This window comes from Staurois parvus, unplaced genomic scaffold, assembly GCF_062004578.1.
Source record: "Staurois parvus isolate SC_StPar_1 unplaced genomic scaffold, SC_StPar_1.0 ptg000488l, whole genome shotgun sequence".
Lineage (NCBI taxonomy): Eukaryota > Metazoa > Chordata > Amphibia > Anura > Ranidae > Staurois > Staurois parvus.
In genome coordinates, this window is record NW_028318284.1 from 226,935 (window position 1) to 244,440 (window position 17,506).

The 17,506-nt window shown below is 39.0% G+C and overlaps 1 protein-coding gene across 5 annotated transcripts in view; it reads right to left on the reverse strand.

The window, feature by feature from the left end:
* Positions 1–17,506, reverse strand: part of THRAP3 (thyroid hormone receptor associated protein 3) — a 75,159-nt gene that overhangs the window by 35,452 nt on the left and 22,201 nt on the right. For 3 of the 5 annotated variants that reach the window (XM_089689637.1, XM_089689638.1, XM_089689641.1), the window contains one exon: positions 6,039–6,198. In XM_089689637.1, coding sequence (XP_089545763.1) covers positions 6,039–6,166 — 128 coding nt within the window. In that variant the 5' untranslated portion in view covers positions 6,167–6,198. Of the gene's footprint in view, positions 1–2,192; positions 2,498–6,038; positions 6,199–10,453; positions 10,525–17,506 lie in introns of those variants that run through there. The other 2 variants (XM_089689639.1, XM_089689640.1) reach the window with 2 other exon arrangements.

The following is a 17,506-nucleotide window of genomic DNA, read 5'->3' on the forward strand; positions in this document are numbered from 1 at the left end:
CCAGCAAAGCATATATCACTGAAACAAGCCAGATTTTTAGCTTCCTGTAAAAAAGTTAATCAAAAGACAATGCCGTTTGATGGCTTAAATTGGGTATATCTGATTGAAAAGTGAGGATTAACACAGACCATATGCTTTAAAGAGTTGTCTGTAGGCAGTAAAAGGCAACATTCTGGCATGATAATTGTAAACTAGCATAGTGCATGGTATTGTTATTCCCGATGGCAGCAAATGTAATGTGTTTTTTTTTTTATTTATTTATTTACAGCTGCACAAAAATATACAAAACATCCAACAGTACAATGCTTGTGTACCAAAAATTATGACAGCCCAAAGGAGAAACACATAAAAGAGAGGTAAAATAACAGTATCCAAAAACAGTGTCTCTGGATATACCTTTGGAAATCCAAAAGGTGAAGGCTGTGGAAAATAAGTGTTCAAACAATAACCCAAACTGTCAACAGAGGTATGGCAGACCCGAAGTATATTTCGGGGCAGATCAAGGGTTCATGGTACCTTATGGCAACAAACCAAGGTACTGTGCATCCAAGTTTTTAAAGGTGTATGAATGAACAAAAAAAGGGAGGGAAAGAGGGGGAGGAGAAAGAGAGAAAAAAAAAAAAGCGGGGGGAGTTGCTGAAAAAGGGAAGGACAGATATTGTTGAGGTGGGGGGGGGGGGGGGTAAGGAAGGGAGATCGGCAAAAGGGGTCCAGCAAGGTTGCGTGTAATGCAAGGATGGGTGTCCCTGTAGAGGCAGTCATGGGCAGGGCAGTATCCTATGTGTATTGGGAGTATTCAGAGAAACTAAACTGATCCCAGTAAAACCACCTGGTCCAACGTTCCTTCGATTTTCCTCAGATGGTAGAAGTCAGATGCTCCATATATTGTTCACTCTAGCAAACCATTGGGCTAGGGTAGGGACTGTTGATTCCGCATGGCAGGAATACAGGCTCTGGCTGCATTGAGTAAATGCTTAAGCAGGGTTTTTGGTAATTTTTCCTAGAAAGAGGATCAAATTAAGGACTGCTGCAGGGTGACTAAACAGGGAAACGACCGTAAATGTATGTATAAATTAGAGAATTTGCTGCCAGTAATGTGTTTTTTCAGTAAAGTGAAAATATGTTGGTAATTGAAAAGTCTGCATCATACTTTAATGTGGGGCATTTAAAACCTATTAAATTCTAGGAGCGTCCGAGATTACACAATTGTTCATTAAATACTACAGGAGATGATATATCAAGCCGTATAAACATTTACGTTCAAAATATATAGATCTATATCTTGTGGTTACAAAAATAGTTGTATTATAGATAAAAAAAAAAAAAAAATGCACCTGAAGAAAGGAAATGTATTCATATTTGCAGATAGTGCGCACTCTATTAACTCCTTACTGTAACACTGAAAGAAGTGCCTTGACTGCAGTCACAAACTTTAAAGGCCTGCTCCCTAGTCTCCATTCCTGGCAAAAACAAATTTAGAAAAATCCCTCAAGATGGAATTCTGTAAACCACCAGTGCATTATGACACTTTTGTAAAAAAAAAAAAAAAAAAAAAAAAAAAAAATGTTAAAAATTAAAGAACAGCAGTAAACATGTAAACCATAGGTTTTCAATGATTGGGATGTTCAACTGCAGATACAAAATAACTGCTTATTTTCTATTCCATCATCAGCACTTTTTTTTTTATGTAAATATTCACAAAAGGGTTGTACATACGCCTGTGTACAGTTAAATATACAGGTCTATTCAAGAGGTTTTAAGACATCTGTAACAAACATATTGAGAAAACGTTTTTTTGCACTTAAAATGTCATAGAAAACAATTTTTTTCTCCATATGTGTAGGTTTTGTAGCTCTGAAAGAAAAGAATGTCTAGAGATTCTTTTTTTTGTTCTACAAAATATGGGCCTTTTCTGAGGAGCAGATAACTGTATAAATACACTGGAAATCCAATTTAAGGCTTTTATTTTTTTTTCTTGCGTTTGACAAAACACGCACACAAAAATATATCTAGCACATGAAGAGGAGAAAAAAAACTTAAACACTGAAAGAAAGCCATCATTTACCTATATATCCCAATCCATTTACAACCAAAGTAGAATACAACGAGTCTCATGGAAAAGCTCATCCCCTGAGTTAATACAACATTGAAATAAATTAACAGAAAATAAGATAAAACCATGAACTTCTTACCTCTTCTTGGATTTCATTTGATTCCAGTCAGAATCACTATCCAAACAAAACCATGCACCACAGAACTAGACAGCTGAAGTGATTTAAAATCTAATGCCACATGCTTGCACAAAGTCAATGCAAAACATGCCCTTTAGAAAACACTACTCATCCTATGATGCCTGGGAAAAAGCATTAATTCTAACAAGAAATGAACTATTATTAGCAGTGCAACAAGCCAAGATCTGTGCAAGAGAAACCAGTAGTAAAATTCTGAGAACTTCAGTAAGGCCAGGTGCCAAAAAAGATGTTTCAGTTGCTACTGGCAAAGAAAGAATATGAAAAGCCCCCGAACGACTGATGCGTGTCACACAATACATAGATATGAGGAGGAGCTGGCTAGCTTAGAAACTCAAGTACAGATACCACATGGGATGTACACTATCAATTTAAACCACTTGTCAGTAATGGCAGACAGATTCAAGGGAGTACAGCCTCCTCCAGTAAGATTCAATTATGTTTACATGAGTCCCATGGGGGATTTCTGGTTTTTCCCATATGAACCACATGAAACTTAACCTCTCAAGTGCAATGTCAGGAAGATCAGTTAAAACATCTATTACTGTATATCTAAAGGACCACTATCATGGCATAAATACAAGAACTGTTACTGCTAACCTCTTTCAGGAGAGGTTAGTTGCTTGGCTGACTGACTTCAATACATTAAATCGAATCAGCAGCCAAAAGAACTCAGAACTTATTTCACGGATCATTTTTTTTTTTTTTTTTTTTTTTTTTTTTTTTACATATAGACAGTAATCTCTGTCTTAGTATTTTGTAACTAAGGGCTCATTAACACTAGGTGCTTTGAATTGCAGTGACAAACATGAGGACACCAGCCTGTGGGATGCACAAGTGTTCCATGCATTCCCATTCATTTCAATTGGATTGGAGTGGCTGCATTGATACAGCTGCTGCTCTCAATTTCACAGCTGTGCGTGGGTGAGCGGCCCTTAACACAGTCGGATGTCAAATTGGGAGAAGCAGCTGTGTTTGTGCAGCTGCTGTGTCCCAACTGAAATTAATTGGACAACCTGCACAGCAATGCAAGAAACATGTGCATCTCATTCTGGGTAAACAAGGTCCTTGTGAATAAGGCCTATGTCTACAATTTTTATGAAACACAGCATACAAAAATGCCTAATGATGCAATTGCACCATGCTGTTAAGCATAGAGTTTAAGTGCTTTTTGTTTTTTAACTTTAAGGTTAAAAAAAAAAGGAAAAACTGATGTAAAGTGACAACGCACTGCAGCATGGGTATACAATACATGCACTATGATGTGTTCCCACCCCTGTGACAGGCCCAACTTCTGTTCTTTGAATTTCTCAGGTTTGTGATTAGTATGCAAAGCAGAAATTGTTCTTTGTAAACACTACATTATTTGATCTATACAGCTTTGCAAGTACTAACCTATAAACCTTTCTGCTACACATCTTTCTGACCTCTACAAATGCCAGTTCTCAAACAGCTGAGAACTTTTATTCATAGTGCTCGGTCAAGGATGGCAACGGCTTTATTATGTTGCATGTAGATAAACATCAGTAAGACTTGACCTTTCCTCTGAAAGAACTGATTTACTGTTAGTATTAATCTAGTATTAATTGTTGGGCTTCTCAAATGCTTAGCAGAGGGTCAAAAGCTCACCTAATAATAATCTTAAACTTCACAGCTGTTAAAAGCATCAGGATAATTTAAAAGTGCAAAAGGACTGCTAAATTCTGTCTAAAATGACCAGATTCAACGTTTATATTTTTGATCAATAAAACATGGTAGCAAATTACAGGAGAAAAAAAAAAAGTCAAAACATTTGTTTCTCACAATTGAACGTCTACAGTCATACGATACTCCTCCTGTATGGAAACATGTCACCAAGTATCCACAACAACTATCTTGTGTCACGTTAAGTAGCCAACTTATGTCTGTTTAGTACCATCTTAAATGTGTTGTATTTCTATGCAAATAAATACAAAATTTAAAATCCACAAATAAAAAAAGTGAAATATACAATATACAGCACTGGGTTATACTAACCTAAAGTGCTGCTCTCTTTGATTCCACATGGTACAGTTTCAGATTGAGCTCACAGAAAAGATCCAAAGGCCCATTCATATCAGTCCTATGGGTTGTGGTGCGCTAAAACACGCACGTGTATTAAGGCAGCCTATTCAATATATTGGACTACCAAATGTACCACAAAGGAACAAAAATCATGCATACATAGTGCACTGCAACGCATATTGAACTGCAACTAGAGTGCAGAGCTTTACAGTGCCATTAAAAATTATTATTATACAGAATTTATAAAGCGCCAACAGTTTAGAATGTATGACATCTGATTATACGAATGAGCCTTACCATACCTCAAGAGCTTATTTACACCAGCATTAGAATGCAGCAGTTTGTATGTAACGAGAAAGCGGCACTCTCAAAGTGCTGAAAATCGAGCATAACAGAGCAATCCCCCAGCTTAGCGGATTGAAATGTCATAAACTAACATTTACATTTAGTTTAATCCACCACAGTCTGATGTGATGCAATGGACTGTGTCCACCTAAGTAAAAAAAGCCTGTCCTCTGCCAGCATGCTGTGGAGAAGGACCCTTGCTCCCTTGGAAGCAGTAGTTTCGGTGCACAACTGAGCAACCACTGGCAGAGACAGAGCTGGAATTCTATTTTCACAGAGCTTTGCAGATTACAAAGTTATAGGGCTAGCTCAACATGGGGTGTAGCTCTATACTGATGGGGGATAGCTCTAAACTGGGTGATGTGGGGTATGGGGTGAGGAGGTAGTTCGTTTTGGTTATAAACTTGCTTGTATGTGTACCCTCCTCCATGCCAGTGGCCCCCCACTGGCTAGCTTGCGTATATTCTCTGAAAAAAAAAATTAAATAAACCTTGTGCACTATAATACAAGATAATTATGTTGATCTAGGTTAATTTTAACTTCTCAAACATGCAAACAATCATGCATGGTAGGGATTTGTATGTGTCTGCATGCATGGTCAGATGCCTTGTAGAGCTTCCAGAACCCCTAAAGACAAAATGCAAACAGTTGCATCAGTTGGTGACATCGCACTTGGCCACACCTAGCACTTCTGTGCCTTATAGTGATTGTAGACCCTTACATATACCCGGTAAAGTGACTGGCCTCAGGTGATACACAGATGAAAATAAATCCTCCTATATAAGTTGTATCTGTCTCTGCAGTCTCTTTACAACAACCGTTCAAAGTTCAGAATTTATAAACCTTGTCTAAGCTCTCACAAAGCAAGGGGTGGGGAGCTGAAGTTACACTCTGCACATCTCAGTGAGAACTAATTGGAGGGAAATGACACACCCCCTTTCAAACAGCACACAGACAAGGCTGAGGCTGCCAATTACAGGCTAAGTGCTAGAGCTCCCTTCCTGTCACCTTTTTACCTCATGGTGTGAGGAAAACTTGTCAGAAGTGATTTATGCAGATAAGAGGAATGAGGCAGCTGACAGACACTTAATGCTATGGACTGAGAAAAGTACATAGTATAAAAGGATGTGCTTTGTTCATATTTCATGTCAGAGGTTTACAACAACTTTAACATTTACTATTGGCTCATAACTGTGCTGCTCATTAAATAATATTGAGGCATGAAAGATGGACAGGGAGTGGAACCACTTCAGGAATCCCAAGGAGCTCTCTACAATATCAGATCATGCCTAGCTACAAATGTCTACGAGTAAAAAGTTTACACAAGTTCACTTTAAGTAATACTTTCTAGGTTAGTAAATTATAAACTATGTACTGCATGAAAGCGCAGAGAACTCTTACCTGTGCCTGCGTTTTCTTGAGTGTGAAACAGACCTTGAACGTGACCGTGATTTAGAGAATGAGCGAGATCTTGATCGAGATACAGAGCGGGATGACCCTGACCGTGATTTTGACTTATTTTTGGACATTTTTCAAAAAAACACAACCAGCCCTTTGTAACCTAAAAAAATAAAAAGAACTGTATTATATTACCAAATTAACAAATGCAAGTTTTTAGCGCCGATCCATGCACAAGAGCGGACAGATCCTTTTACAAATGAAACTAGTAAAAGTCAAACTCATTTTGATCCGAAATTATGAGAAAAAAATAAATGTAATTTCCACAGCATGGTCTTGTAATCTATTTTTCAACAACAGGTCACAGTTCATCTAAGAGAAACAAGAGAGGGTAGCTACACTCCTACATACAGTAGGACCACAGAAAGCTAAATTTGCCACCCCCCGACCCCCCAATTAAAAAAAAAAAAAAAAAAAAAAAAAAAAAAAGAAGGATTTGATAGGAGGTTGACTTTTTTTGGACCAGAGTTTAGGGTCCCAAAATTAGAAACAGATATTAGATTTGTGAACTATGGATCTTTAAACACAGGAAGTGTCTTTGGGTGCAGTTGTGTATTATACAGGATTTATATAGCGCCAACAGTTTGCTCAGCACTTTACAATATAAAGGGAGACAATACCGCAACAATACAGTTCAATACAAGAGGGATAGGAGGGCCCTGCTCCTTGGAGCTTACAATCTAGGATTTAAACTGTTACAATGAAAACATACATGGACATTGCTTCTGCAGTTCCCTCAGAATTACATTACCAAACAATTAACAACAGTGTCTAGTTTACACTTAGACTTTAGTACAAGTGTTTGTCACCTGTTTGAGAACCAAAGCTATTTACACTGTTAATGATCATGAGCAGGCAGCTTCGTTCAACAATCAACAGGCAAGCAATAAACACCAGCATGTTTGTGTATGTTCCAGATAAAGCTCAACTTTAAAAAAGTGGAGTTAATTAATTAAATTTTTTTAAACCATATACAATTGTTATAGAAGCCATATTCTTATAATATTCTAATTTAAAGTGTTAATAAACCCACAATGCAGTAAAGCATGCTTGTTATACTCACTGTGGAACGTAAGGGGTTAATCCTCTGCATTCTGTAAAAAGAATGTATGATCCTAACTTCTCTGATCCTCCCCTTCTTTTAGTGTCCCCCTTACCTCCTAAGACATATCGTGTGGAAACGTTCTGCACATGCTTAGTTTGGTGTGTATTGCTAGAGTTTTTTCTTGGGACAGTGCATGTGATCAGCACAGGGCCAATCAGCGCTGTCCAGACAGAGGTCAGGGGTCCTGCATCCTCCCAGAGCAGAAAGAAAACTCCTTCTAAAAGCTTTAATCAGTGCTCTGCTGAACACTGACAGAAGTCACAAGACTGCTCTAACTGCTAATGAGAAAAGGTATTTAGCAATTTATATTTACTACAATAATTGCATTTCTATGTAGTGTGTACTGTGGGAGATCAGATAAAGTATTACTAAACCCAGGACCCTGCATTCACACTAACTAGTTGCACACTTTGGGCATGCTACACATGCCCAAAATAAAAAGTCATCATTGTACAGAGGACATGTGTAGCACATCCAGTCTCTCTGCCAGTTTGTCAGGAACCCCCTTCCCCACCCAAATAAATAGCTACGTTGGCTTTGATTAAGGAGATCGGCAGCTTGAGCTGTCAAAAACAGTCTTGACACTGTTTACAAATAACACTTGCTGGGTACAATGTAACATTGTAGAATTCTGTTCTTTGATCTACAGATCAAAGGGATAAACTTAAATCTGCAAAATGTCAGTAAAAGCAACCAGCAAGTGTGTGTAAAAAAAGAAAACATTTTTTCAAATGTTCCTGTTTAACCTCTTATGAACCCCTAGTTTATTCTAATCAGCCCTAATTAACTCCTTATCCTCCTTCTCCGTGCAATTAGGACATGACAAGTTATATACAGTTTTTGGGAAAAGAGACAAAAAGAACATTGTGCAGGATTGTGATCCGGAAAAATAAAAATGCTGAAAAAGAGACTGCAGTGCTCAATCTCAGTCACTTGACGACTGCAGTTTTTATATTCCAGTTCACAATCCTTTGCAATGTCCTTTTGCCGCTTTCGATCAGCTGACTGTGGTGACTGCGCTTATGCTCATCAGAAGACGTCTTCCCACAAACTGTATATGCCGGCATAACCTTTGATACTGTAGCTCGCAGCATGGCAACTAAATTGACAACTTCAGATACAAAGGCAACAGCTAAGCAGCACCAACAATTTGACCTCTTTGAAGATCAGTAAGCTCTGATATGACTTAGGTTATTCACTGTTAGTGTGCTGCTAGTGATACTATTAGCTAGGTGTCTCATCACAGAGCAGAAACAAAAGCGTTACATCACTTCCGGCTTTGAATGTGAAACATGTTGACATTTTCACACCTGCAAATCATGTAGCATTTACACTTTTTTCTCTAACCCCTGTATGCATAGTGCAAAACTGCAAAAAGCAAAAATTTGTAAATGACTTTACAGTGCTTTGTACCAGAATCTTCCCCAGAAATGTCATACCCTGCTTGTGTGATTGGCTCACCGATTAGTAGGATTTTAGGTATCCTCTGCAGCAAAAAATATTTGCCTGTGCGGCCAGTTAGACTTCAATGGTCACAAAGTAAAGCATTATGACAACGGCAATGTAAACAGACCCAAGTGGCCACCGGGTATGTGGTCAAAATATGGATTAACTTTCTGTTTCAATGGCCCCAGCTTTTCTGACTATGTGAATTCTGCCTCAGAAACAGACAACAGTCAGTATAATTAGGTGAAAAATAATTTTTAAAAAAAGTAGGTAATCTGATTCAATAGGCTCAGTCTTTGCTTTGAAATCTAAAATTGTTTTAGAGCGAAAGATGGTTTGAAATGATGAACTATGACTACCAACTGTGGAGTATTACATGTACGGCCAGCATTAACAGGTGGTTGTGAGATTTATACATACAAAATACACACAAAACGCAGGCCAATACATTTTGGTTTCCTATTCATGTAAAATTATACCAATACAGGGCTGGCTATTTAAACCAAGAAAATATAAAATGAAGCCTAATGAAACCTTAGACATGCAACTGTTTGCCAAATATGAATATATAATGAAAAGTTAAGCTTGAATTCAGAGAAAAACACTATGAGTAGGGTCTATTAAATAAAAATACAAGTGGGTGAACAAATCATGTAAACTACAGAGGAGAAACCATACCATAGTTACCAAATTACTTGTTTAAGTTTCTGTAAATTAAATATAAAAAAACTTGACAGGTCATTGTCAGCAACAGCAGCACTTTTTTTTCCTCCAGTTTTCTTACATTACCATGCGTTCCCTTGGTTTTTTCATATGTTAACCAAAACAGAATGTCATTTTACTTTATTGCACTACAACAGTGTGAAGTGAGCGGTTTCTGGGTTACCAGGCATTTTTTTCCTTTTTGATTTTTTTAACTTTTGATCTATTCCCCAGAGGTAAATCTATGTAAAAAGCAGATGAGGGATTCAAAACTGTTTACGGCTTGCATACTCAGGAGATACTGGCACACACCTGAGGACAGGGTGGAACAAATAGCTTCAGGGGTCATATGATTCTTGGTTCATAGCCAGTAAACATCGACAAACAGCAAACTAATAAGTAAAGCAGCATTCCTACCAGAGCTGCAGAAGAACCATAAGGCAATAAACACGTAGGACAAATTTGGCACTATAAAAAGGAAACCATAACACCAATTTGTTTAATAAATAAGGTGCAGTAAAAATGTTCTATATATAAAACATTAATATGAAATAGGATTTAATTTTTTTATACAGTAGCATGAATTTATTTTAAAATTTGTTTATCGAGTAAAATATACTTAGTACAAGCAGCTGTACATCTCATACTTACTACATATCTCATACATAACACATATTTGCATGGTTAATTTAAATATTATAAATAATTAAACATTATATCAATAATTCAACTATTAAACAAATGCAAAAAAAGTTTAAAAATACAGCACAAATACAGAATTTAAGCATATACATAATATATTAAGCGTCCACATCCAAGTTTACTAGCAGTTGCGGAAAAAAAAAAAAAGTTTAGAAAAAACCAATACTATATATTCTATTGGGGGGGGGGGGGGGGGAGACTATAGAAAAACTGTAGAATATTCTAAAACACAGATGGGAGGGGCTGTGAACTTTGAAACAGCGTGCCAACTGGACATAAAAAAAAAGAAAAAAGATTAAAGTTTACAGATGGAAAAAACTGTTTTGTTAGAACATTAAACATTTTTCCACAAATAAAATATAGTAAGATGACCTTACAACTAAATCAACATGTGAGAACTTACAGTGAACACACAAGTGGGAGAGAAGCGAGATCCACACTAGCAGCACAAGAAAGGTCAAATTTCCTTCCTGCTTTCATGTATAAAACGGTTTTGTAAATCTTCAATGTTGTAACTCCACCCAGCAATCTCTTAAAGTGGCCACAGCTTGGTGCTTGATTTTATTTATTTATTTTTTTTACATAACCTACTGCTGGTAGGTATTGCATAAGTAGGCAAGTTAAAAATCAGATTATAGAATATTAATACTGTTTTAGGAATTTATTTTTGCTTAAAAAACAAATAATTTAACCACTTCCAGTCCGACCCATGTACATAAACGGCCAGACGGGAGCAGTGCAGGAACGGGTTTCCATTCATAAACGGCACACGCATTTGCAGCCTGCGCACGCTCCTTGGGAGCACGCGGCACCGAGATCCGGAGAACACTGATCGCTGTATAGGAGCTCTGTGTGAGGTCCTGATCATGTGATCACTGACTAGCCAATCAGTGATCACATGAATAGTAGTAAGGAAGAGGTCACTTCCTGACATCATTGCTTACTACTAGTGAAATCTGTGAATGATCACAGAGGTCACATGGTACAAGGCTATTCACAACAGCCTTGTACCATGTGACAAGCTGTGACCAATCCCAGATCTCACAGTATTTCAATGGCTGCAAGAAGGCAGCCAGAGAGAAGGAGAAATTATTGCTTTTACAGCCTGTATGGATGTAAAAGCAATCAGTGTAAAAAAAAAAAATATATATATATATATATATATATATATATATATATATATATATATATTCACTATGTTGACACTGTACTGCTCGGGTGACAGTATGTTAAAAATAAAAATAAAATTGTAAGAAAAAAGAAAAATTATAATTTTTGGTTATAAACTAAGAAGAAAAATTATTTATTTGCAAAATATAAGAAAAACTTTTTTTCAAAGTATTTGGACTTTTTCATTTATATAGCAAAAAAATTTAAATCCCAGCGGTGAATAAATACCACCAAAATAAATTTGTATCTGTCTAAAAACAAATGCTAAAAAATTCATATGGGTACAGTGTTGCATGACAGCGCAATTGTCATTCAAAGTGTGATAGCACTGAAAGCTGAAAATTGGCCTGGATAGGGATAGCGACAATGTCGAGATCCCTGCAGATGCCCGACTGGCAGCTGGGCTCACCCTGTAAACACATTGCTGAAAGTCAGCCACTGCTTCACCACCTCCCCCCCTAGCTCTTTTGCAGCTGAGAACACTTAATGAGAAACTTAATGGGTTGTTTTACAAGGTGAGGGTTTACATATACTTTAACCTGACTATAGGTGTGCATCGCATCACTGCACAAATTTTTGCGGCCATGATTTTTCGAACCACTTCCCACTCAGTCTATATTAAAATGACAGCCGGGCAAGCCTCTCGTCCCTCCAGTAAGGCGTCATATGACGTCCTTCCCAGATCTCGCTTTGCGCGTGCCCGCAGGGACCAGCTGTGGCGAGATCTGTCACCGGCTGTGTACCTCGGACACGGCTGATGACAGATCTGTGTACCGGCCCTGTTGCCAGTGCCATGTGACTTGATGTGACCAATCACAGCAGGTCACATGACAGTTGTATACAATTGATGGCTTCCTTTCATGCCATCCATTGTATACAAGTGTGTCTAGCTGTGAATGGTCACAGTAATCACATGCACAGGCTGGACCAATCACAGCTAATCACAAAAAAAAAATCTGAATGAATCGATTTCATTCAGTTAAATGCTTGCATAAAGCAAAGAAATTTTTTGCTATAAACAAATGGTGTGAGAGAAAAAAAAATACTAATCACTTCCTCTACTATGGTAACATTATACTACTTCGGTCAAAGTATAAAATGAAAAAAAAAAAAAAAATCTTACAAAAAAAGAAAATGTAATTAAAAAAAACAAATTTTAAAAATGTAAAAAAAAATTAAAACAAATCAATTTTGTACTGTCACCAGTCAGTGTCTTTGGGTCATTTTAAAAAAATATATTTTTTTGTTAATTTAGCAAAATATAAAAAACCCCAGTGGTGATTAAATACCATCAAAAGAAAGCTCTAGTGAATAAAATGATAAAATGTTAGTTTTTTGTACAGTGTTGCACGACTGCGCAATTGTCATTCAAATTGTGAGCGCTGAAACCTGAAAATTAGCCTGGGAAGGAAGAGGGTAAAAGTGCCCGGTACTGAAGTGGTTAAAGTCATTTTAGGCCTGAAGAGTAGTTAAACCTCCAAACATTATACACTGATCAAAAAAAAATTTAAAGGAACACTTTGGAAACACATCAGATCTCAATGGGGGAAAAACATCATGCTGGATATCTATACCGATATGGACTGGGTAATATGTTAGGAACACAAAGATGCCCCATTATTTGATGGAAATGAAAATCATCAACCTACAGAGGACTGAATTCAAAGACACCCCGAAAATTAAAAGTGAAAAAATTATGTAGCAGGCTAGTCCATTTTGCTTAAATGTCATTTCAGTGACTCAAAAATGGTACTCAGTTTGTATGGCCTCCACATGCTTGTATACATGCCTGACAATGTCGGGGCATGCTCCTAATGAGATGACGGATGGTGTCCTGGGATATTTCCTGCCAAATCTGGACCAGGGCATCACTGAGCTGCTGGACAGTCTGAGGGGCAACCTGGCGACGTCGAAGGTACCGAAACATGATATCCCAGAGGTGTTCTATTGGATTTAGGTCAGACGAGCGTGGGGGCCAATCAATGGTATCAATTCCTTCATCTTCCAGGAACTGCCTTCATAAACTCGCCAAATGAGGCCGGGCATTGTCGTGCCCCAGGACCCACTGCACCAGCATGACAACTGGTCCAAAGATTTCATCCTGATACTTAATGGTAGTCAGGGAGCCATTGTCTAGCCTGTAGAGGTCTGTGCGTCTCTCCATGGATACGCTTCCCCAGACCATCACTGACCCACCACCAAACGGTCATGCTGAACGATGTTACAGGCAGCATATTGTTCTCCATGGCTTCTCCAGACCCTGTCACGTCTGCCACATGTGCTCAGGGTGGACCTGCTCTCATCTGTGAAAGGCACGGGTGCCAGTGGCAGACCTACCAATTTTGGTGTTCAATGGTAAATGCCAATCCAGCTCTATGGTGCCAGGAAGTGAGCACAAGGCCCACTAGAGGATGTCGGACCCTCAGGCCACCTTCATAAGGTCTGTTTATGATTGTTTGGTCAGACATTCACACCAGTCCCGCTGATGGGTTAAAGGAACTTCTACGGCCCTGTCTAGCTCTCCTAGAGTCTCCTGGAATCTCCTCCTTGCTCTTGAGACTGTGCTGGGAGAAACAGAAAATTTTCTGGCAATGGCACGTATTGATGTGCCATCCTGGAGGAGTTGGACTGCCCGTGCAACCTCTGTAGGGTCCAGGAATCGCCTCATGCTACCAGTAGTGACAATGACCCTAGCCAAATGCAAAACTAGTGAAAAACAGTCAGAAAAGAGGAGTAGGAAAAAAAATGTCAGTGGCCCCCAACTGTAAAACCATTCCTGTTTTGGAGGTCACCCCATTGTTGCCATCTAGTGCACCTGTTAATTTCATTAACACCAAAGCAGCTGAAATTGATTAATAACCCCCTCTGTTACTTATCTGACCAGATCAATATCCCAGGAGTTTAACTGACTTGATGCTATACTCTGATTAAAAAGGGTTATTTTACTTTTTTTGAGCAGTGTATATTTTCTGAAAGCAGAGACCCTAAAGATCTTAAGGTAGGTAGATATCTGCTAGGTAGGTTCCAATTTTATAGACTGTCTGCATAAGGTTCCATTCACACTTATAAGACTCAAAAGTCGTACGACAATGAAGCAACTTTGGATGGGTGCAACTTGGATATGACACCTCTACTATCATTTTGTTAATGATAATGGACAACCGTTGCATGTATAACTTTCAGGTACAACTTTCCTGCAACTTTTGAGGGTTTACATTGCAGTCTATGGCACTCAAGTTGCAGAAAAGTTGTACCAAAGTAGTGCATAACTACTTTTGAAAATCGCAGCAACTTTAAGTTGTACATATTTGAAAGTTTGTCATTGAAAAACATGGGGTACAACTTGTCAGGCAAGTGTGAATGGAGCCTAATGGTTTATCATGCTCAAATTTTCAGTGAAAATACTATAAAGTAAATTTTAGGACACACAAACGAACTACCCAATTTTTTGGTAAAAATATAAAAGAGGATTTAAATTAATCATGAATGATGGCCCTAAAACGTCTGCTCTTATCCCAATTATATCTGTCTGATAAATGCAAATACCTTTAATTTTTTCAGAATTCTTCAGAGCTGATAACTTCCTGTGTTCCCTGCCTATGCACAGTAGCGCACAAGTAGGCAGGACTGACAGCACCTGTTTTGGAACTCATAGCCAAGGGTGCACTGTTATGTCAAGGAGGAAGTTAGAAGCAGTACTATATTGTGGTACATCAAAGTATTTTTCTGTACTAGCAGACTGTTTAACCACTTGCTCTCCTGAGGATTTAACCCCCCCCCCCCATTCCTGACCCAGCCATTTTTTGTGTTACAGCGCTGCGTTATTTTAACTGACAATTGAGTGGTCATGCAACGCTTCACCCAAATAAATTTTACGCTATTTTTTTCCCCCATGAATTGAGCTCTTTTGGTGATATTTGATCGCCCGTGCATTTACTTTTTGCGCTATAAAAAAAGACCGACAGGTCTGAGAAAAAAAATATATATTTTTGACTTTTTGCTATTAAACATGTCCAGTAAAAAAAATTAAAAAAATCTAATTTAGTCACAATTTTAGGCCAAAATGTATTCTGCTACGTCTTTGCTTAAAAAAAAAAAATAAAAAAAATCACAATACGTGTAAAAGCTAAGTGCCCCTCTGCACGTCATAACTATACCCCTCCTCTATACACTTCAGATCATCAGATGACCCATACCAGGAGTCACAGCCTATGCCAGGTAGTGCCTATATAGAGAATTCATGCGAGAATGTAGAGAATTGGGGCAACACCCACATCTGTTTTAAAGAGAAAAAAGTGTGTGTTCTAGGGGTTGGAAGTAGACAGACTTGAAGTTCAGCAATTTATGCACATGGCTAAAGGCTATATAAGCATGATGACGGCTAAATGTCACACATAAACACACAAAATCTACGCAAAGTCAGCTTAACAGGGATATGTGCACAATCTAACTGCTATTTTCGGTATCATTTCTCTATGCTTAGAAATCCCATTACTATATTTGATAGATGACATGACTTCAAATTAAAAAGTGGCTGTACACACAGTTTCATTTTTCAAAGTTCAAGTAAACATATGAATAATTCCACCAAATACTGGGTTTTCCCAAACGACCAATCACGTGATGTGGAGAGTTTAGATACAACACAGAGCTAACCAACTAGATAACAATAGTAAAAACTCAATTTAATAGGCTGCTAATGCTATCCAGCAAATATTGCAGCTGTGTTACAATCAGAATTGTTCATTCAATTTACATTAAACAAAATCTGTAAGTGAGAAGGTAAAGAAGGTCTTTATTACTGACCTTAAAGTGATACTAAAGCTAAAAATGTTTTTTGTACCCTAAAGCATTCCTTGCATTAAAAAGGTAAAAAAACATTTTCTATTTCCCTGCGTGAAGGAGAAGAGAGGAGAGCATAGATCCAGCACTGTGCATGGCAGCATCTGTTCTCTTTTCCTCTGTGCTCCTGCTGTCAATCAAGCGCATAGACATACAGCTCGAGAGCATGCAGACACTGTGCCAATACAGCAAATGGCTTGCTATGGGAACACACATGAACAGGAGACAGGAGCGTCAGTCGGGGAGAAGAGGAGGATCAGGGATGCTCTGTGCAATACCACTTTTTTTTTTTTTTTAACTTTAGTAACACTTTGAGCACCACTTCTCAGCTAACCCGATGGTAACAGTAGTTTTTCGGTCACGGACATGCAGATCAGTAGTACCAACTTTATTTTCACTTGCTAATCTGCATGCTTGCTCTAGGTCTGTCTCTCAAATACTGATCAGCCAGTCAACTATCACTAGTAATAAATTAGAACAAAGTCTCCTGTAACTATTGTAGCCAGAATACAAAGGTTGCTTCACAGGGTCACTGGGGATGTACACTCACTGGCCACTTAATTATTAGGTACACCTTGCTAGTACTGGGTCGGACCTCCTTTGCCTTCAGAACTGCCTTAATTCTTTGTGGCATTGATTCAACAAGGTGTTGGAAACATTCCTCAGATTTTGGTCCATATTGACATGAGTTACTATTGCCTATTATCTCGAATCAGTAAACAATTAATCATACAGTAAAAATATATTAAAATATAAATTTAACATTACATATTTTTTTTGTTATAGTATCGCTAAACACCTTTTTAAGCACAGCTTCTGTGCTGTTATGTAGTTTTCTCTCTCACTTTCCCCCCCCCAAGAAGAGGGACTCCAGTGGGATGGGCCGATATTCCTCTCTGATGTGTGTAATTACATCAGCAGAGGAAGCTCTACACTTGGATACTGTGTGTTGATTGGCTGTGCCATGTTGTGTGCGGATTGCTAGCCTGCCAGCCAATCAACACACATGACTCAGCGAGTCAGTGTTAAGCAAAAAGGAGAGGAGAGGGGGAGCAGCTGCAAGGCAATGACACTGGGGGGGGGGGGGGGAGGGGGAGAGAGGAGGGGGAGAGAGGAGGGGGAGAGAGGAGGGGGAGAGAGGAGGGGGAGAGAGGAGGGGGAGAGAGGAGGGGGGGGGGGGGGAGGGGGAGAGAGAGAGGGGGAGAGGGAGGGGGAGGGAGAGAGGGAGGGGGAGGGAGAGAGGGAGGGGGAGGGAGAGAGGGAGGGGGAGGGAGGGGGAGAGAGGGAGGGGGAGAGAGGGAGGGGGAGAGAGTGAGGGGGAGAGAGGGAGGGGGGGAGAGAGGGAGGGGGAGGGAGAGAGGGGGGAGAGGGGGAGGGGGGAGAGCGGGAGGGAGGGAGAGGGGGAGGGGGGAGAGCGGGAGGGAGGGAGAGGGGGAGGGGGGAG